The sequence below is a fragment of the Sylvia atricapilla genome, chromosome 1, assembly GCF_009819655.1.
Source record: "Sylvia atricapilla isolate bSylAtr1 chromosome 1, bSylAtr1.pri, whole genome shotgun sequence".
Taxonomy (NCBI): domain Eukaryota; kingdom Metazoa; phylum Chordata; class Aves; order Passeriformes; family Sylviidae; genus Sylvia; species Sylvia atricapilla.
This window is the reverse complement of record NC_089140.1, coordinates 38,905,648-38,928,885: the sequence shown is the minus strand read 5'-3', so window position 1 is coordinate 38,928,885 and position 23,238 is coordinate 38,905,648. Positions and strand designations below refer to the sequence as shown.

The following is a 23,238-nucleotide window of genomic DNA, read 5'->3' as shown; positions in this document are numbered from 1 at the left end:
AAAAGGGGACAGAAAAAGACAAGGTTAGATCTAGACATGATGTGAACAGAATGAATATGCCCAGAGGGCATAGAGGATGCAAACAGTAGGTGGTCTTTAAAGCTCTCGTCTTCATTCCCAATAAACTAGAGGTGGCAGCTGGAGAATGCAGAAAGCCTACGGATAACCTCACCACCATTACCTTCACTGTTAGCGTGTCCCACCACCATACTCTGGAATTCAGCATGCACATCTACTGGCCATTTACTACTGAACAACATGTCCCACCTTCCTCCTCCCCGAACTCACAGCTGTGAGATCCCAATCCCTTCATGCCAGCCTTGGTATTCGACTGACCTGGGCCATCGATACGGCAATTTAGGGATCTAAACTGGCAGAAAACATTTCACTTTTAACCCTCCTCACATGTGGTAGCAGTTCGGTTCTCTAAACTGGCTCCCCAGGGAGGAGAGGGGCACCCAAGAATAGGAGGCTGCAGCCACCAATGGTGCTGGAGGCTGGAGCAGCACCAGCACTCCCAGCAGCCACCAGCCTGGCCACGAGCAGACCCTCAGCACGAAACTGCACCCTTGCTTAGCACGGGACCCTGCTTTCTAACAGTATCACATTCATTACCTTACAGAGCACCTTCTGAATGAGGATACGCTACATTTTTGAGTGATCAGTCAAACCCAAACAATCAATTACACCTTTTGTCAAAACTGTTTACGCTTTCACACTGTGCTGGAGTCATTAAGAATGAACACTGAGCAGGACTGGTTATTTATCCTCCTCCTCTTGCCCTGAAAGGGAATTAATCTTAAACTTTCCGTTTAATGATCTCAATACAGGCTCACTGTAAATGACAGCAGGCTGCACTGAGAAATATTTAAAAACAGAAGGGCCTCTGAATGACAGAGTTTAGCAACATGCAACTGTTCCTCCACATGCACGCCAAGGGAAGCCAAACCTCTGTGGAAGGCGAGGTTAAAAATGTGCTGCGTGCCACTCCAGTGCTACAGAAAACATGCTGTAATTAGCAACCTCTAGAGATTTATTCAAGCTGAGAAAGATAAAAGTGAAAGGAGTGATTCAAAAGCAATTCTTAAAACTGCTGGCCGACCCACTTAACATTCTCTCAGCGTCTACACAGAAAATGCAATTCTTCTGTCAAAGAAATGTAATTAACGAACCTGCCCTACCCATCCATCGCCCCTCTCGGTGTGCTGGCCACCAGCACGCTCCAGCCCGCACAGCGAGGTGGGGGACAGCACCACAGCCCCACATGGGTGTCAGTCACAAACAGCACCCTCACCTCAACAGTGCTCCAGCAGAGCATCTCAGACTTATTGTGAAATGCGGTCCAGGATGGGACACATCCCTTGGCTTGGGCTGGCTGTTGTCCTCAGCCAATCCCTCCCTCTCACTGCCCTGTACCACCACAACATTTCCATATCCACCAAAACCAGCGATACATGTTGTCAGAGCAGAATAAACCAGAACATCTCAAATTTTGGTCAGGGTGATTTTCACCAATATGCCGGGAGGACATGGGGCTTCATCACATGGTGATCTCCTCCCTGCCACCATATTCAGTAAACTTAATCTGCAACATTTGTCTAGGTGGGGTGTTTATCTTATTCCCTTCCCTTCCAAAGGAAAAAGAAAGTCTGCTTTTACAAACTTTAAGAATTTTTCAATCCAATTATAAAAAAGATTTAATTTTTATCATTATTTTCCTATCATTCTCACTGCTCCCCTCCATGGATCGCCTTCCACCCGAGCAAAGCTGACAGTTCCCCACAGCAGCAAGCCACATCGACGGCCATCATCTCATTCATATGCACACTCAGAGCACTATAAATCTGCTCAAATATCATTCCTCCCCCGGGGCAATGTTTTTTTTCCCCAGAATATCTACATTGCTAGCTGCAGAAATTTCTCCTTCTAATTAACTTACAGGTTCCAAATATCACCAGCTGGAACTACAGCGCAAAGACTGGGCACTGAACACAGGGGAACCCAGCTGAAGGATGAGGGTCTTTGCTTTCCTTTCTTTGCTTAGGTGCTTTTTTTTCCTGTTTTCCCTTTCATTTAAGAGCCAGCAAGTTGAAAACTACTGAACCCTTTATCGACACATGAATGGACAACGAATAAGCCATGAACTGAATGAATTGAAACTATCCACAGAACCCTTAACTGATATTTTTGTTGGCCATGTCACACCATGTTATATTTCTGACGTGTCACGTTTATGCCTGAGTCACAGTGCAGCCTGATGGAAGAACAAAGCACAATACAATCCAACAGGACATACTGGTGAGGTCAAAAACCCCACCTGACTGCTGATTGACTGCCCACCACTAATTTGGATTTAGTTAATTCCTTCTAAAAGACAAGAACAAAAGTTCAGAGAAGGTTAAAGGGCACATGCAGAGTTTAATACTCTATTAACACAATAACCTGCCATATATGACTATGCAATAAACTGAGGGAATTTGCCAGAAACACTTCACTCTGCAAACATTATTTACAGCAAATCTTGATTCATTACACTCTTTGTATACACTGAGAAGGGCAGTGTTTCTCTAGCAAGAAGGTTCGAAGACATGAGCTGAGCAGTTCTAAGGTAAAAAACAAACCCTGAGCAGCAGCCAAATCAGAAAATTAAGTTTATAATATTTTTAATTTTTGTTGATGAAAACTTTTTACTGTTGGGGTTGAATTCAGGCGGCCTGGGAAAGAAAATCTGACTTCAAACAAACAGCAGGCAAACAAAGAAGTCATTTTCATCTTAAAACCTTAAAATCATAAAGATCAACTCATTAAATGATCTCTACCTTTCAATTCCTGCTTTTCAATGGATAGTTTTCTGTTTTTATTGGATTTTCTTTATTTAATGCAGCCAACAAAGCTGATCTTCATTTTATTTAAAACCAAAGGCAGTTATCAGACATGGTGCTGATCCTGAGAAGAGAGTCCCCATGATGCCTTGGAAGGCTGACCTGAAGCAGAGACTGGACAGAGCTAGAGAATAAAGTAGATATTTACTGAAAGGCCTCCAGGATCCACCTTGGGCAGGACAGGAGCCTGACCAAGACTGCACTTTTTTAGGGTGGACTAAAAAAAGTCACAAAAATGGCTGACTGGTCATGAGATCTTACATTTTTATAAGTTATGGTCCATTTGCATATTGGGGTTTAATTGTCCAATTACAGCTTCAGGTTGTGAGGTCTCATCCTTCTTGTTTTCTCTCTTCAGTCCACTGTTCTTTATGCTGTTGGGCTGAAAGCTGTCCTTGGTCTTCAGCAGGAAAAGGATTTGTTTTGTCGATCTACTCTGAAGAGAGCTCACTGGCACTTAATACGAGGCTCAGAACTACGTTCCTAGGCAGCACAGAATCTGAAAATATGAAAGCCAAAGCTTAAGGCATCACCCAGACTTTAACTCTTCTGCCCATGCCTGATGTACTGACAAAGGTTTATTCCTTCCACTGCTTCTGTACCACCACAAAAGAGTTTCACTGCACTGGCAGCCTTCCCATACTCCTGGAGAGAGAACTGGGACATCTGGGATCCTAAACCAACCTCAAACAGGAGCTTGAAAAGAACAGGTTTGCATTCCTTACAGCAATGAGGGAGATTCTGATGTTGAGGACAGTGTGATTTGTGATGATGATCTTAACCTAGCACCACTTCAAGAAATAAACTAGTTACTGTCTTTTAAGGCCATTCATACTTTGCCCAAATAAGGCTTCAAGAAAGTTACAACAGAAGTTCTTTTGGCTTGGAATACCGTTTTTGCTGCCTAAATAAGCCCATGGAAGACTTAACCAGTAAAAGAATGACACCACTAAAGTCCTCCTTGTGTTATACCAATATGTGCATACTTTGAACCAGGACCGCAACATCGTGAATGAATGAAACAAGGTACAGTGTTAAAAAAATCTCCATTTCCCTACAGTAACAGAAGGCTCAGAAGGTACTCCTGCAAAAACAGTCATACTGTTATAGTATCTTACTGACTTGAGAATGCAAAAAGAAGCAGTTGGTAAAGAACTTATGGGAACATGACAGGGGAAAAAAGGGTGACTGACAAGTCCCAAGAAGGCCACAATCATGCTCCTCAGACCAATTATATGGTAATACAAGAAAAACAGAAGCAAAGGGAAATCAAATTTTGCTCAACCTGCTCTAGAACCACCCCTTGGTTTTGATGAAATTTTTGGTGAATGGGAAGATTTATTTTTTTTTTTTAACAAATTGTGCGCAGCATTTCAGTATCAAAAAATAAGCAATAGACCTTCAAAAAGATCCTAAAGTTCAGTATCCCTTTAGGTTTCCTTGTCTTGCACCCGCTAACTTGATGCATCCAAAAATCATTCTAGAAAACATTGGCCATGTATAAAAGCATGTTCCAGAACTGTCTATTTTGTAGTTAACATTCCCTTCAATCCTATTACAGATTTTTCATCCGGACCAGTGTAGTCCCTGTATTATATTAGGTGGAGCACTGGCAAGCAACTATGTTCTTTCATCTGGCAGTCCCTGGGACTGCTGCAATCCCATGGAGCATGTCACAGCATCACAACTGTGATTCAAAAGCATAAAGCAAAACTACCTGATTGCCTCTCCTCCTGAAGTAAATCTTGCCCTTGAGACAACTCCCATGGGAAGGACTGTTTTGCTGTAGGATCTTTCAGACCAAAGAAAATCAGTGGGTTGACACACGAAATGGAGGGGTTTAATTTTTGCAAGACACACTTTTTAAATGTATTTATCTTAGTCCATGTGATTGAAACAGGAAGACGTGTCAGGGTGACATTAAAAAAATCCTTAAAATTGTAAATTTTGGCACCAAGTTTTCATAAACCCTCTCCCCACCTCAGGAACTATATAACAGGCACTCGGGGAGCAGATTTACAGCTTCCTATTGAAGCCCTCCAGCCATCCATCTAAAGAATCAATTCCTGCTTCTTCCAAGGAGCAATGCAACAAACATACCTCTTTGAAAACACAATCACAAACTCAGAGCATACAGAAGGTGCCCTCACCATTAATATAGTTATGAAATTGGGAAGCTGCATCAGTTTTAAGAAACATATTTTGCCCTCTGTTCATGCTGTTTTGAAACAACACAAGGACTGCGAGATTATTTTCTCACTGAGTAGCACCATAGTTGGAGTAATACATTACTGGTGGGACTCCCCTGATGATGTATTACACTAATGCATCATTAGGATGATGTTTCACACTGATGATATATTGCAGTGCAACATAATGAGAGCAATAGCTCACTGGGTGCATAATCCTGCCAGGAGCTGTGCGCCTGCAGCTCTCTGACTTCATTTGTAGTTCAGGGTGTCCAGAAGCTTAGATGGATTAGATCTCAGCTACACACATCCTAAAGGATGGCAAGAGTCAGAAAATGCCAGCATACAGGTGGGTGCAGTAAATTACAGGCTCCAAGTTACAGTATGCTAATATCAAGAAGTACTTTGGCATCACATTTTAACACCTGCACAAAACATCTTCTTCAAATGAAGAACTGTAACAGAGGCTCTGTTACAAAAGAGCTGCTGAAGCTCCTTATTCTTATGCTTCCCTGCAGTAGCCATCATAGCAGACCCTGGGTGCTTACAGCCTTGATAAAAATACCTAGCTTACATTTTCCATGGCAGATGTCTGTTGGAAGGAGGAGGAAGGCTGGAGAAAGGGGGTGGTTGCTTGTTTTTAATCAATAAATTCAGTGGAAGCAGTTCTGTTCAGCTATTTTTATGACCGAGACTAAGAAAAAAATAGGTGGTTTTGCCAACAATGAAAGATTCTGGTGACCTTTTTTCTGACCTTTTTTAACAAACAGAGCTATTTGATCTGTATTAAATTCTATAAAGACCTTTGCAGTATGATCAGTGTCACTGACAAGAAGGCAACATTTTAAGATTTGTGAACTCTTAACCATGAAATCATATATAATATTCAAAAAGAGGGCAAACTGGTAAATAAACAAGGAAAGAACAAGCCAATTTGAATTATAAAAGAACTTCTTCAGTCTCTCACTGAAACATTAACATTTACAATTGAACCACAACTTCATTATTTATTTAGTTTTTGCTTCAATACCTTAGGGGTTCTCAAATAAGTCTAAATGTGCATGCAGACACACACTCACAAATATAACATGGATTCTGCATGCAATTTCCATCTTTTTGTATTTGTTTAGTTCTGAAAAACATAACAGTATTTTAGACAACCAACTAATGTGCTCTGCATCTTCATCTTCAGGTTCTCCAAAATGAATAGACCAGACTCCTCTCCAGGGAACAGCAGCCTCTCTGGTCACAGATTTAAAAAATGTAGCTTTCATACTTTTCTTCTGACATGTATAATTGAGAAACCACAGGGTAACTCATGAACTGGAAAAGGGTATAGACACCTCAGCTAGCTAAATGATGAGTTAATATCTCCTCTTTTCTCTTTTTTACTCCCTATATGTAGCCTTTCAGATTGCCTGAGCTACAGGGCTCTGCCTTGTAGATGCTATCTCCAGCCACTAGAGCACAGGTTGGAAATACAAGCTGATCTTTCCAAGATCTGTCTGCACCAGAAAAAAAAAAAAAAAAAAAAAAAAAAAAAAAAAAAAAAAAAAGAAAGGAAAAAAAAAAAAACCCACCAAAAAATACCCAACACCCCAAAACACCCAAACAAAAACCAAACAAAGCAACCCCCCTCAAGCCCCCCTCACTTTTAGAGGGTCACTTCCAATCAGCCCTCCAGCACATCCTGCAATGAATTAAAGTCTAAGAAGATAGTACCAGCTGAGAATCACTCTGACCTACAGTAGCCTGAACGCACCTGTCAGCATACTTTGTGTTTTCCACACAGGGCTGTTCCCTCCCCATTTCCCAGGGAAAGAACTAAGTCCACAGCAGAGAGAAGAGGGCAGCACAAACCCCACCTTGTAGTTTGTGGCATGCTGTCCCCAAGCTTGGGGATGGCAATGAAAATTCACCTCTTTAACAGGCTACAAGACAACAACTAAAAAAAATAAGAGACCAGAATGACTTCATGTATTTCCCCCACCAGTCGCCCATGCAAGGGCCAACCACGTCCTGGTCATAAATTCTCTGGCACAAGAGCATTATACCAAAGGAAAGGAATGCCTTTCCATCTGTGTATTTCCCCTCAGGCACTCACTTGATAATGAAACCAGTTAAGGTCTTTGGGTTCACAATGTTATTATAGTTGGATAATATTTTGTTTGCAGCCAAGCCTGAAGAACTCCTAAGTAGTGCAGTACAGGCACCATACACCTGTTAAGTCACGGCGTTCCTTCTCTAAGTGGACAAATCTGTTTTAGCCATCTCCTGAGATTTTCCCCTCACAGTTAATTACAAAGCGATGACTGTACTCATTTCCTGATCTTAGAGGGAATCTATAACAAATGTCTGCCACGGGTGAAGGCCGTTCCCTCTGTCCCTCAGAAACACCAGCAATCCTTCTAGCAGCCCTGGCTGCCCTCCTTCAACCTTTTCTCCCAGTTGTCCCAGACCTTTTGCTGCAACGCAAACACTGCACAGAAAATAATAACCTTTCACTAGGAAAGAAACAACATGGGCTGACTGAGACTAACATTTTCTAAAATAATTGAACAATGCACCTCCTGAACACAAAAGCACTGGCACAGGCATCCAGACCAAGGTCATTTTGCAAAGACCCTACATCGAGGTGGACAGACCCAACCTGTCAGTCGTGTTCATGCAGAGAGCTACCCAGCAAGGCAGCAGGATTTTATTCACTTCCTGCACAGGCATACATGACTACAGAAGTGATCATGTGATTCCCAATGACTTAGGGAGCAATTTTGTTGAAAGTGATTAACAGGCTCACAAAGAAATTTGCTCCTTGTTGGATCTGTAACTCATTGGACCCACTTTAACCCCGTGACATCTATTCCAGTACGTAATTTTGATCCAAAGTGTTGTGTCTTATAAAATACAAGTAATTTTGAAACCAGGTCAGGCACAATAAGCATTCTGGGAACAAATAAGGGGAAAGCAGTCCATCCTAAGAAGAAATGATACTTCACTGTGACAGCAACCTTTCTTCATGCTACTCCTAGCAGGCTAATGCCTGATGTTGGGCACAAATCAGTCGCCATGACTTCAGAGACATACGTTAGGTCAATGGTTCCCAACTTTCCGGACCGATAGCCAGTTGAAAAGGATCAGCATTTTTTGCAAATCGTCACACACGCTTACCATCAACCTTGTGATTGGAAGCTCAAAGCTGATGTGACTCAGCAGCATGGCTCCAGCACCTTCTTCATTATACCTGTGGGATGACCAGTGCTCAGCAGACACAAGTGAAGAGCACCCTTTGGCTGGAGTCATCTCAGAGAAACTTAGAAATTGAATTTGTTCACTGGCTCCCATGTTTTCACAAGTTTCACACTATATCCCAGGAGACAGCTCCTGTGTCATTGTCCAGGCATGAATCCCGTCATAGACTGTGCTCCCCCTTTTTTTGACTGACAAGAATCAGCCTAACTTTCTAAAATACCTCTTCTGAATCCCTCTTATTGTTGTGTGCAAACACAACACCTCACAGAAGATGCCACCCTTCCACTTTGAGGATAAAAACAAAGCAATTCCTTCAGCAAGGAAGGAGGGAGCAGAAATATTTTCTGTCATTAAATGTATGAAATTAAAAGCACAGAAGCACACAAACACCACATAAAACAATTAAATAAAACCAGACACAATCAGACAACTTGCAGAGACAAGAAAGTAATGAAAAAGATTAAAGGGAGAACTCCTCGGTGATGAGCAGATGAACTTGACTTGAAACTCAGGTAAGGAAAGGGACTTCGGGCATTGGATTCCTTCCGTGATATAGCTCCACTTTGCCAGCCTCAAACAACAGATCTGACCCCAAAATTACTCTTCTCTTCCAAAGAGAAGAAATCTGCTAGACCTAAAATGTGGTCCGTACCTCTGATGACAAAGGAGAGGCACCAGCTCCAGAGTATCCTTGCAGCTGCAGTTGGAGAGCACCTTTAACAGTTTTATTAACATCCTCTGAAACACTGGGGTTTTTCCCCCTCAAAAAGAGACAAAGCTTATCAAACAGGGCCACATATTCCTTATTACTTCATTGCTTTCTTATTGGAACCATCATTGTGGAATCTGCTGGGCAGTCAAAGAAGTTTCATGGGTACAGAACTGATTAAAAAATAGATTACCAAACATCTCAGGAGAAAAAAAATGCACACATCTCACTCTGGGTTTAGTGTTAATGCTCTTCCTTTGCACACTTCATTAGGCTTTTAAATTCCAGGCTGTCCATTGCATAAAATTCTCAGCACTATTAGAAATCCCTGGCACTCACACAGAGTGCTTCAGAACAATGACAAAGGTTTGGCAGAAACCCCATTTGAACTGCCCATGTCAGTGACTCTCCACATCTTTGCACTGGTGTTGGACTGCCTCAATTAGGCTTTGCTTTGGCTATGAAAGGTTCCAGCTTCATCTCGGATAATTTTGGTTATTAAAAAAACTGAAATGGGAAATATATCCGAAACAATACTTTGACACAGTATAAAACTGGGCATTTTCTATGACTTGTGCTATATGCTTCAATTCACTTTCTCAAATAATTTATTATGATTCTTATTTTTTTACTATAAGTAAATACCATTACGTATTTAAAAATCAAAGCTATTGCAACATGTTTTCATCAAGTTTGTGTGAATAATTACATATTAAAATGGCAAGCATCCCTTCCAATAACACCCTGGCAGAGTTCTCTTCTTCTGCAAGTAATAAAAGTGAAAGAGAGCAAACTGTGCTTCAAGATATTTGGCTGCTGAACCATGAGGCAGCTGATGCATTCCAAATGTCTGTCAGGTCACTTTGCAACACCAACCACTGCTAATCAATAGTGAAATCTTTCTCTCTATGGCTTAAATACATTTCTGGTTTCGTTAAACAGAAGAAAATTGCAAATTAGTTGGACTCTGACAGACCATGCAGTTTGGAGAAACGCGCTGTCATTGTGACTGGGTAAGAGTTAAGATGATGCAGTTAAATTATGATATTTAATCGACTGTCAACCATGCACACAGGTTTTGTGAAATGCACTGCAGTATCTTATTGCTGGTCTTCACAAGAGGCAGGTCAGTCTCCACAGGCTGTTTTGTTTCTAGGCATCTGAGCATTTTTCTTAAAGCCCCAAACTCAGCTTCCCCTTTCTAGGATGTGAGCCTTTCTTCATCCCCTTTACTTGCCCCAGAAGTCATGTCCTTTTCTCTTACTCTTCATATATCTTCCTTTTCTTGATTCCAAGCTACTTGGAACAGAGATCATATCCGTCTTTGTTTGAAGACTCTATAACAGTCTGCATGTTGCAGTGGTACCATAAATAAAAAGTAATAAAAATGTTAGGAAAGTCTTTTGAAAAGTCCATGTTATTTTCACGATTACTCATGCTGTCGCTATTTAAGAAACAATGCCAGGAAGATCTAGGACTTGAAGGGGACTTATAACAATTTTTGTAAGCATACACTGTTGAAACTATGATATTACTGACAGCAAAGTGTTTTGCAAGGTGTACAGGTTCTCCTGCTGCTTTTTTGAGTGCTTCTAACAGATGTTCAGTTTCAAGTGGTCTGCAGATACCAATAGGCTGATGGTTCTGCAGGAATCAGAGCAGCAGATGTGCCCTGCATTATGTTTTGCTATTCCCTTTATGAATCGGCATGTCACCCTGTGGGTTTATAGCCAGTTAATTTTGTAATGACATCACTATTTCTGTACTTTTAATGATTCTCACAGGATTTAATTTCTCAAATAACAGAACTCTTGATCCTGGAATTGCTATGCAAAAGTAGTATATAACAAACAGATTTCTTTGCATGATACAGTTCCACTTCCCACCAAAGGCCTTTGCTGATAGCTTTAAGGTAGTGCTGGTATGCACGTGGGTTCTCCCAAAGACCAAAGATTTATAACGTGGCCTCGTTTTGGGGCTCATGATGAACCCCATGTGTATCTCTCTCCAGGATCATTACCCCCAAACAAGTATCACTCGGTGGCTGGAAGGAATGAGGATAGGAAGGGAATAAGGATAGCAAGAATGGGGATTTCCACTGGCTCTGCTGCAGAAGGGTAGGTATTGCCCCTGTGGCCATGGTACCCAGCCGAAACCAGAGTGCACAGGAAATTGCGCTCCATTTCCCACTGACAGGGACTGGTTGTGAGGACGGGAGTCCGGCTGTTGGCTTGGGTGCTTTCAATCTTAAAAGGGAGCCAAGGTTTTTCTCCTTCAAATATAGTTGCAGGGTTTGTTAGAGCCCAGAGATTTTTGGGCAGAACCTCTGGTAACAGCTGCAGGCTGCACAGAGCAGCCATAGGACACCACCTTTCTTCCCTGGAGCATTCAGTGCTGGTAAAGAATGTCTTTCTTCTTATTTTTAAATACAGAGAGGAAAAAGTGATGCTATTACAGCTGTATTTAAAGGACTTTTGGCATTTCCTTCATTTAAACTAACTATTAGGTATTTTAAAAAATTGACTAGAAAAAACATCATGGGTTGTTAAAGGTTCTGGTTAGGGTATGTTGTGTTATGAAGCCTTGAGATACACCTGAAAGCTTCTAACTTTGAGAAATGAGAACTGCATAAGCCTACATTTTGCCCCCTCCCTGTTATCTCAGAAATTATATTCCCCACATTAAATATCAAAATACATCTCTAGTAAAAGCCAGATTTTGAAAAGCATCTTAGGTCTTAAATTTAAGGAGTAAACACTATCTGCTCTTACTGATCTAGCTAAGAGATCAAGGCCTTAATTTCTAAGAACCAACTACATAAATTTTACACACATACAGGAAAAAATAATCTCCAGTTGAGACCACAGGCAGAGTCTTCACAATGCTTGCTGGAGCTGTGTGGTCATGCTGGGGTCTGAATCCACCCATAGAAAGGATGAGGAAAATATTTTTCTGAGTCTTCCACAGTATTTCTGGATTTTTTTCTGCCCTTCTAAATTTCTTGCAGCTCACATTTCTTAAAAAAAAAAGTTGAGTATCAGCCTTAGTACAAGTCTCAGATTGAAACATATGAAGTTCAGGAAAGCTAATACTGAAGTTATATCAAATTTGACTGGCCTTCAGCACTGAAAATTAGCAAAGACAAAGCTCTACCTGGAGGTCCACACCTATTAAGTGCATGAATTACCTGATTTCCATCTTAACTGAAGCTGTAAGCAAGTGTGTTATCTAATGGCACACCAAGCCCATGGACATCTCAGAGTACTCCAAAAGCAGAAGTGCATTCCCCAGAGACATGGCACATCACAAGCCTACCGACCAGCGTCTCCTCTTCTGTTCTAGCCACCCAAGAAATGCTGAACCAAACTCATCCATCACCTGCACTCAACATTTCTGCCCCAGATGCTCCCAGCAGCCAGTCATGACTTTCAGCCCCTCTCCCAAACACCTTGAACTATGGGATGAAACTCATGCTCAAAAACCTTTTGCTCCTCTGCCATAACTGAAGTACTTCTACCTGTGAAGTTTGTTTTTGCAGGCACCTAAACATCCTTGCAGACTTTCCTGAGAAGTAAGGACCACCACAAAATTGTGGAGCTAAGCCACAATTTTTGCCTTTGTCCAGCCTTCCCCAGTATGGAGACATGGCCACACAGGGACTTCTAGTGCCTCTCCAGCACTTCCCCTCTTTCAAACCTGAACTCCCAGCCAAAGCACACACCTTATTACCAACACACTTTTCCTGACGCAGACCATGAAGAATCAAACACCCAGGGAACACGCTGTGCATGTTGCTCACTGCACAACCTCAGACTACTCAGACACAACCATCAGGAGCTCAGCAACCTGACCCTGGTGAGACTCACTATATTTAGGGTATGACTGCTTTCTAAAAATGCATTATCTAGACAAAACAGTTAAATATCTTAGGGATGCAGGTTCTGGTTTTCTGAATATTTCTGATATTTACTCTGACATTTCCTCTGAATGTGTGTGGTGTTCGGAAAGGAAAAGAGTTTTCTGTTGCTTAAGGCCAGTCCTTCCTGTTTGTTAGTTTATACCAAACCTAAGTTTTGACATGAATAAAATTGTTGCTTTAAGTCTGATTTCGAACATGTGGTAAAGGCAAATCTAACAATTTTATGAGATATAGTTACTTTTGTAGAGGGTGAGTCTGCCCTGGGGAATTTTCTCTGACTAGATTTATCACAAGTTTTTTGAACCAGATAATTTTGTTTGATAGCACATCTGGCAGCATCATAAAATCTTGACGTCCCAAGCTATTACACAGGAATTACTTTTGTAAATCATTTATGAATATTACTGATGTAGGCCTATTCTGGGCAGTAAGAAAGGAAACGGAGTACTGAAGGACAAAAGAAGGGAAAAAGGATTCCCTGCCCTTTCAGAGCTCATCAGATAGGGTGGGTATTTATCATTTTAAATGGGAAACATGCTGTCATTGATACAGCTGAAAAGTCCACATAACACAATTTGTTCCCCATATTCCCTAAATAGACAAAAGGGGAAGATATTCAACCTGAGGAAAACCATAAATTGATCTCTCCTGAAGAAAAATCTGTCCCTGTCCGAATCTTAAATAAGACTTCTCAATTAAACACCACATATTGCTAAAACCACAGTAAACACAAACTCACAATTCAATTAGACTAAAGGAGGAAAGTCTTACCAAGGACAGCACTGAGGCAAAATAAAAGGCTCGTTTTAGCTCACAAAAAAAAAAAAAAAAAAAAAAAAAAAGGTATTTACAAAATTCACCCCCTAGTCCACATAGTGACCCACCTTTTGAACATGGCAACATGACTGAATGGAAACTCTCTACAAAGCTAACATGACAAGATTAGCTGTTAAACATACACCTTCAGACAGAAAGCTGACAAATCAAAAGCTTATGTTGACTTTTATTATCATGAACTATCACACTATTAGCAATTTCAGAAGATTGCACCTATTGATTGGGATTAGAAACACATCAGATATTTAAATAACTCTGGGTGCTGCCACCTTGCCAAGCCCAAAGCCTGGCATTACATTCCTTTTGAACATGTAGTGGGACAGAGGAACAGACACCAAATATACCATCACTGGGTGGAGGAGCAGCAGAGAAGTCACCCTGAATGAACCAGCAATGGGGGACTACAACAAGCCCTTTATTCCTGACACCCCCAGTACTGGGCGCTACTGGGTGTTTTTCTTGTTGAGCCAGAGCAGAGGAGATGGTCATTTGCAATACTCTGCAGAAACATATTTCCAGCCTTAGGTAAGAAGGCATTTCGTTGGGGAACTTCCCTGCTTTGGGGCCCATAAGGAGGGAAGGAGCAATTCTCTGACAGCTCTTATTTGACTTCCAAACGCCAGGCTCCCTCAGACTATGGCACATCCATGAGGCATGCACAAAGCCATTATGGAGCACACGCCAGTATTGCACCACAGCTTTCCCCGCCAGAGCAGAAAATTTCTAAATTTGGTTCCTCCCAGGAAGCAAATTCCTGTCCATACACACCCAGACTGATTTCTCACAGACAAGCATGCTATCCACTAAAATCTGAAGTGGGCTGCATCCGCAGGGTGCTGAGGACCCACCCTGGCAGGGTAGTGGTGTGACAGGACCCACCAGATGCACCAAGTAGAGAGGAGCTCCTGGTTTATTTGAAAGTGGCAATACTGAAAAGAATCTCTAACAGGAAAAAGCAAGTTGAAATTTTTGATAGTTTCAGATCAACTAGAATCTTAAATTATCTAGGTAACATAGTTTTAATACTTGTACCATGGATGGTTTCAAACTGCACAAAGAGCTCCACCAGGAAAAAGTTCACAACATGACATAAAGGAAAAACTGAAAAGAAATGGTGATTTCCAGGGTCGTGAGTGCAGGGTATCATCTGGACATTGCTCCTCAGACTTGACAGGATGAGGCAATATTGGCTGTGGCTAAGAAATCTGAGATTCACATTCTGTTTTTACCGCCCTCTTTCTGAATGCAAACACATGTTCTGTCTTTCCAGTAAAGATGGACAACACATGCACTGAGTAGGTACATTGAAAGTAATATGTTAATTGCAGATACATGTAAATGACCACACAGCAAGCTTTCCCAGGGAGACAGGACTGGGAAAAAAGGAGACAGCTACACTAAGATTATACACTGTGAAAAAAACCTCCAACAACATAATCAAACAAGGCTGATTCATGTATTTTTTTCCTTATTCAATGTAACTATCATAATACTATTTTAGATCATTCCAGAATGCCAAAGAGTGATGAGAGGGGTTTTTTTCAGTCCATTACAGAGAGCACTTGCCTCAGTAACTATGCCAGTGGAAGAAAATCCATCATGTACTAACCATACACCAATCTCCAAAAGGAATATTCCCCATTTTGCGAAGTAAAGTGAGATGTGGGAGTCCTTGACCTTCTGAGTAATTAAGGGAAACAGAGACATTCTTGTTTTTATTAGAGACGCACTAAACTATTTGAAAATAATTTGAATAGCTGGAGAATTAGTGTATTTGCCTGCTCATAAGTAGTGCAGATAGTTTAGAGTTCTCTTGGGGGCAACACATCGTAATGAATATCTGCTATTCATATTTAATGCAATCTGCCAAAGAGTGCTTTTGGGAGGACTTTCTGTGTCAATATAATGATTAACAACAGGACTGGAGAAGTAAATGAATTCCTGCAACGGGTGGGGCTGGCAAAAATATCTTGCAGTACTATACCAGTTACACTGGATTTAACTGTACTTTTTTAATGACACCAGTGGAAAATCCATTTCCCAGGGAGTGGGGAAAAGAAAAAAGGAAAGCAATCTTTAAGATGAAGTTCAAGTAGTAAATAATTGCATTAATGGAAGGAAAAACAATTCCTGCAGAAAACAGTGCCTAAAAAACAACAATCTGCCTGTCCTGAGCATGTCTGAAAAGCCTGGTATGTAATACTGACTACTAAATAAAATCATTAGTATTTACATATCACAAACCAGAAATAATGTTGTAGGTACTTCCCTGTCTAGCTCTTTGAGTTATTCAGATTATCTTATTTTCCATACATTTTCTCATATTTCGAAGACTTACATGAAACAGAACATAAAGTCCTTTATTCTTTACAATACACTTTTAAAACACCCCAGACAGAAAGGATTGGAAAAGCTTGGCTAAAATACAATGAGTGACCTTAATATGGAATTTTCTCCATGGCATCCCAACAGTCCTCTAAATAACACATTCAGATTACTTTTTTCCAAGCTATCTGGATGAAGCAACCTTACTAAGTTTATATAAATTCCGGGACATTCTTGTATCAGGCTGACTGCTCTTCTCTGCCCCTTATCAAGTTACTTTTATTCCTCCCTTGCAATAAATGGAAGGGGGGATATCAAGGATTCAAAGGCTCACTTTGGCAGCCTGGGGACCAAAATGACAGAGGTATAAGGGGGGTAGAAGGGGGTCAGAGGTAGATTATGGGAGGGCTCCCATCAAATGCCACTGGCTACACAAATCACCTCGTTCAGGCAGATGCTCAATCCAAGCAGAAAGGGAACAACTGCCAAACAAAGTGTTTTATTATTTAGTGGCTCCCACTGTGGTTATTGTCCAGACCCTTTTTTAATTTGATCTAGGATACACTCAGGGATTCCTTTCATCACAGCATTAGCTCAGATTAAGCTTTTTCCTCCAGCTTACACCAATTGGCTTTGTTACGTAGTGGTATCTACCCATGTTAAACTAATACTGTAAAACTCATTCTGGTGATGTTATAGGAACCAGTCTTGCAAAGATCCTCTACAAACAACCAGCAGGGCTTCATCTTTCCCATGCTGATATTTGCTTGTGAAACTGCAACATTGCTATGTGCCTTGCAGTTCCATCAGCCATAACATAAAGGCAACACTTTCTTCAGCAGTTTTCAACTCCATGGATATACTACAATGATCTGTGTGGCTTTTACATACCTTCCTTCTCAAGTTTCAGGTGGTGATTCTCTTGGTTTAGGGGCGTTTTCTTGGAGTGTGGGGCTTTTTGTAAGGCTAATTTTTATAAATAATCTTTTTCCAGAAGAAATTAAAATGTGCTGTTACTGCCATACAACAGATGTTTTAGAAAGAACGTAAGCTCTTCTAAAGCTGGTATCCTCACATTGTGACAGTTGCCTTACTGATCTCTGGCAGCAGCATTAGGTCTCATGTTGGCCTGATGGGCCCTGGCCCTTCTTCTAGGACTGATGGGGAGTGATGCCACTCAGATACAAGAATTGTCTGTCTGACTCCTACACACCTGAACCTAAGGTGGTTTTACTTTAACAAAAGGTCAAGTAACAATATTTGTCCATATTTATTGATTCCTCCTCAAAATATTTCACAAGTGTTCTATGATTTTCCTATTGCAAACAGTCCTCGGTAGGACTTTCGCCCATTTCCCATAGCTGCTCCCAGTCTGGCAAAGCACCAAAACCTCTTGGTCTACGACAGGCTGGTGTGTGACTCAAAAAGCACAGGAATGCCCCAGTTTGGCCTTCTCTCACCATTTCTAAATGAGCTAAGCAGTAACCTCCTGAAACTATCTCTGCCGTGTAGAAGAAACTCCTCACTCATTAATGTGTCCAGGGAAGCCACCTGATGTCAGGAGTGAAGATGTCTGCTCTGTGCTCCACGGGTAACACAGCAGTAGGTAAATCACTTGGACTTCACAAAAGTAACGATCTTCTTGACCGTGGTCTCGTTCGGCGCTAATGCATCCTTCACGTACCCGTAAAAGTGGGGTTTTTCATCCTCTGACCTCTCTAGCACTGTGACCAGACCTCCAATTATTAGGTATTTTGCACTATGTATCTCAGTATAACAACAGAAGCTGAGTCACAGGTCACAGAGGCAACAGCATTATTAACATCAATGAAACTAAATCACTCCATCCTGAGCATTTATGGCAAGCCCCTTGTGCTCACACAATTCATGTGTCTAAGATGTACTGTTGTCTGTTTAATGGGATTGGAGATACCTGCCACAACTGTAGATTAAGATAACTTAATGCAGCTTGATATAAGGTTATTCTGCCATCATTAAAAGTCTAAAACCAAGACAACAAAATAAAACAAGACACTAATACAAAAGCTCAAATGGCGCAAACCTTGAACAAAAGCTGTTGAACCACATTGTTTTAAAAAGATTAAAGAGATCTTTATAACATTTCTGCTACGTAAAATCATTTCTATTGGATTTTATATGAATGAAATGAATCTGGAAGATAAATAGCACAATAGCTTCAGCATGTAAAGAGCACTGGTTTGGCCAACCTTTAATTTTTTCAGGTCTTTGCAAGACAGCTCCCTATTATTCCACCACACAGTATAAATTCTAACTTTAATGGAGACCATCAATCATACTGACTTTGGCCAATGGGTGGCTTCATTGGGAAAACAAACAAATAAACAAACAAAACCTACAGTGGAGAACAGAACCCTGGAATACAACCCAAAGCTCTATCTGCATGCTTCCAAGGACTTGTCTCTGTAAATCCAGTGATATAAACCTCAAGCTCCAGAATCAGAAGTCTACAGACAGAGTGTTGACACTTCAGATATGAAAACAGAGTAGTACAAACCAGAAGAATTGTCCTGCAGTGGACTGTGTCTCAAAAAAAATTCTCAATCAGGTCATACTCCTTCCTATCGTGCCAATTTTAGCTGGTATTTGCAAACACAACTGCCTTGAGCTATGCACTACTGCTGCTGTGCTTTTGTGCTCAGTCACAGAGAGCCAGTGCTGCAAAGCACCTCAATAAAAATACTGACCTGAAAATGCTGGGACTGGGACATAAAGACACAAACCTCAACATCCAGAAGTAGCCACTTATTTTGCATATTGACAGAAATTCATACTAAGCACTACTTTTCTGAGAGACTGAGCACTGACAGGTTTATTAATCACTAATAATGCATCAGCAACACAGTCTTAATTCCACAAGAATAATTCATAGAAAATAAAAACTCTGCATCGCTGATCATAAATTTTTTGGTATTTACCAATCCATGCCTCATAAAATTAGTAAATTCCCATTTACTAAAAAAATTATTTCTTCAACAGGTGAGTATTCCTGAAGTACTGCGGGACAAATTCAGGTGGTAATCTGATAATCAACCAAGATATTTTCTGATAGGAGTGGAAAAATCAAAGTTACTTGTAGACCTTCTGGCCGGTTTGTTTTTCATCTCCAATAAAGACAAACACCCTGCAATAGAACAGGGAAAATAAAAACCTGACCCAATTATACCTCTTCACATATGTGACTGGACTAAAACTGTCCATACAAATGGAAAAAAACTCAACCAAACAAACAAAATCCCCCACTAATTTACTTCAAGATTACCCAGCATTCCATTATGTGCATGTGAGACATGAAGCCAGAATTAGTATCAAGCAGCACAAAACCTACAACCTTACTCTTCAGAAATACTGTCTTCTCTGTGATTTCCCATTTAAGTTTGGAGCTGAGACTCTGGGAGATTTCTGTAAAGAACACTCTGAAAGATGTACCAGAGACACTGCTTTAACAAGTCTCCTTTTCCTTAAGTAGAAAGTGCATTGTTCCACACATGTCCTATTTAGTCAAGACTTATCATATCCAGCAGTTGCAGTAATGTATTTAGACAAGCATCTTCAACAACAAAGTGATCTGCAAAGCTGTGTACCTCTGGGTTTCCTGGGTAATAAATACATCATTCACTCACTGCAAAGACCTCCAGAGATGTATCTTGTCTAAGTGAGCCTACTTAAAAAGTTTATACATGGGACAGCTTTGTTTGGAGCCACTTAACCACATATAAAACTAAAACCAAGCAGAAAGCATGCTTGTCATAAGGCAAAGAAAAATCCTTGCCCAGCTAATACACTCAGCAGTGTTGATGTTGAACTGTCCTGGTTTTGGCTAGGAGAGTTAATTTTTTTCCTAGAAGCAGGTAGAGTGCTGTGGGTTTGGGACTGAGTATGAGAATAATGTTGATAGCAACAACTAAAGCATCACTGTGCTAAGTAATGTTTACTCTAAGTCAAGGGCTTTTCAGTTTTCCATGCTCTAACAGTGAGGAAGTGCACACTGAGCTGGGAGGGAGCAGAGCCAGGACAGCTGACCTGAATAGGCCCAAGGGATATTCCATGAGATAAAATGCCATCCCCAGTATATGAAGTGTGGGGAGTTGGCCAGGAGTTGCCAATAGCTGGGCAACTGTCAGCAGGTGGTGAGAAACTGTAATGAGCATCTCTTGGCTTTACTTCTCTCTCTCTTTTTGTTGCCTCCCTTTTGATTACAACTATTCTTATGTTACATCTTATTTCAATATTAACTTGCTCTTATCTCAGACTATGGGTTTTACCTTTTTTCCCCTCAATACTCTTCCTCATTCCACTATGGGGGAAAGGAGATATGAGACAGCAGCTATGCAATAGTTGGTTGCTATCTGGGGTTAAACCACAACAGAAACTCAACCACAGACTCAAGGGCTCATTCTGCAGCCACAGGCAGCTCATAGCTACCAGCTGTCCACCAGGCTGCTCTTCAGAAGCTGCACATGAAGAAAAGAGTTACTTATGGAAGAAAACTAAAGAAGTTTTAATAACTGTGCAACTTCAGAGAATTCTACACTGAGGAATCATTGCCATTCATGATTACAACAAGGTCAGTTTTTCTTTAAAAGTAACACTGGATTCTGCAGCTAATATAATAATGCAAGATATACCAAAACGCAGGTTTTGTCACTCTTGGCTTCCATAGCTTTGGCATACCATACAGTTGCCTGTTTATTCTATAAAAACAAGTGAAAGTGAAAATGGTATTTCAAAACAAATGCATGCTCTTTGCCCAAGTAAAATACATCTTAGACAAACAACTGCAATCACTCCTGATAAAAATTCAGAATGAATACAATCAGTCTTTATTAGAGGAGAGCTGATCAATAAAAAAGCATTAACACCAAGCACTTACTTGCAGGTGATGGGGTGCTGCATCCACTAGTTGGTGGGTGACTCCGGAGTCCATGGAGGGAAGGTAGTGACAGTCCACCAATGACTGGAGGAAAAAGTAAGGGATATGGTGCAGCTGGATAGTGAGTCATATGTCCATTCACGGCCGGTACTGGACATGTGCGGCTACTGGTTGTCATGTTAACACCTCACAGTGGACAAATATTATGTTGCATCACTCTAGGCCAGCAAATTAGATACCTCAAATTATGAATGATGAGAGCTGTCAAGCCTGAAGGTACAGCTTAAGCTGGATTGCGTGATGATGAAAAGGTAATTCACTAGACCAGGTCCATCCTATATTTCATCACTGCTTCTTACTGTTCTCTCTTCTAGGACATCCTTGCTCTGCAGACTGTGGATAGAAAGCCTTCTTACTCTGGTATCAGGGTGCAGGTCAGTTGCTTATGCAAATATTTCTCTGGGAGCACAGTTGCTCTTACAGACGCATACTGACACAGTCTGGAGGAAGAAAACAATATATTGATTAAAACATACATATTTTTAAAATATGCACATAGAAGAATCTTTTTTTCTCATTGTTACTTTTATTAAGTTACTTCATTTATTTCTTTATGTTATTTATATATCAGTATCCCATGAGGTCAGCTTGATATTTACTTAGAGGTAAAACTCTCACCCTATTACTGAAGCTAACAGCAGAACACCCATTAAGTTGATTTCCCTGCATGATGTGCAGCACCAAAAGCTATTTCTGGTGTGACACAGTCTTGTTGTGAAAACTGCCATATTTAAAACCAATTCATTGATTGGTTATCAATACATAAAATATTGATACCGAGGGAGAAAAAAAATCAACTTCTGAAAATTTTCACCTGTGTGTGAATGCTTTCAGGGTCCCCCTAAAAGCTACAGAAGGATTGGCACTGAAGAGGCTCTCAACTCCCTTCAGTGCCATGGCTCAGGCAGGGCATTGAGGCATTCACCTGAGGGTGATTTGGGGTTGGGCTGTTAAAGCAGCAATTGCTTTATTAATGACTGTTTTCACAAACAACAGTTAGTTTGTCAACCCTTAGGAGACACCTCACTAATGTTTTTTTGTTTGGTTTGTGGTTTTGTTTGGGGGAGGGGGCGGGATTTTGTTGTTTGTTTTTGGTTTTTTTGCTTGGTTTGTTTTTTTGGGTTTTTTTGTTGTTGGTGGTGGTGGTGGGTTTTTTTGTTTTTTGGGTTTTTTTTTTGGTTTGGTTTGGTTTGGTTTTTTTCTTGGTTTGGTTTGGTTTGGGTTTTTTTGAGGGGTACGGGGGGTGCTGCCCAGACAAACAAGCACCCATTATTTCATGATCTGGGTGAGTGAGTGACATGAGTTAATACACTGCAACAAACTGCTCCTGAAACTTGCTTGCTCTCATGACCACCATCTTCAAAGTCATCCAGAGGTCCACACACCTTCCTCAGTGTTTCACCCAAACAGCTGCCACCTTTCAAGGAGTCCTCATTTTTTCAGGTTCTCCTCTAACACATACTGTGGAAGGAAGACAGTAGGAGCCACAGAGTAAACTCAGCCAGCCAAAAGCTAGGCAGTCCACAGCTGCCTAAAGCTTTATTTCCTGAGACAGTGTACTACACTCTTGCATCTGCCACAGTCAGTGATCAGTAACCACATCCACTACTATGTAGCACTTTTATCGGTAATTCTTTGAAATTATAGCCTGAAACCAAAGGCAAGAGGATTTTTGGGTGGGAAAATAAAGGAGCGGTGAAATGATGTGTCAAGGTCACAAAGCAAAACTGATGCCAGAAGGAGGAAAACTGTGACAACCGAATAGTGACTATCACTGCTGCTATTCAGTGCACCAGTTGTCGGTAAGAATTCAAATGAGCAAGGAGAAAAAAGAAAAAAACCCAACTCAGATGGATATGTTTGCCTGTCAGAGAGCAGCGGAGTGTTTCTGCTCTGTGTGGAATACCAGCAAAGGTTACCAGCTGTGCATGTTGTCAGACAGCAGCTTCTGCTGAGTGCAGCCAGCTTGCGGATAACTGAAATGTAGCTTGTAAGTATTTGATAACTGTGTAAATTATGCACAAAATGCCTTTAATGCTAATAGAGGCAAACATATGCAGATATGAAGCTGTAAGAAGAGGATACAGCAAGCGAAGGCACAGGTGCTGACCAAGCTGAGGACCAAATGTCTGGAGACCAGTGAAACCAGACAGATC

The 23,238-nt window shown here is 41.0% G+C and overlaps 1 protein-coding gene across 1 annotated transcript in view; it reads right to left on the bottom strand.

Annotated features, from left to right (window-relative positions):
• RARB (retinoic acid receptor beta) overlaps positions 1 to 23,238 on the bottom strand; it is a 313,192-nt gene that overhangs the window by 171,233 nt on the left and 118,721 nt on the right. The window contains exon 2 of the mRNA XM_066319996.1: positions 21,023 to 21,522. Within this exon, the coding sequence (XP_066176093.1) occupies positions 21,023 to 21,200 (178 nt within the window). The 5' untranslated portion in view covers positions 21,201 to 21,522. The remainder of the gene's footprint in view (positions 1 to 21,022; positions 21,523 to 23,238) is intronic.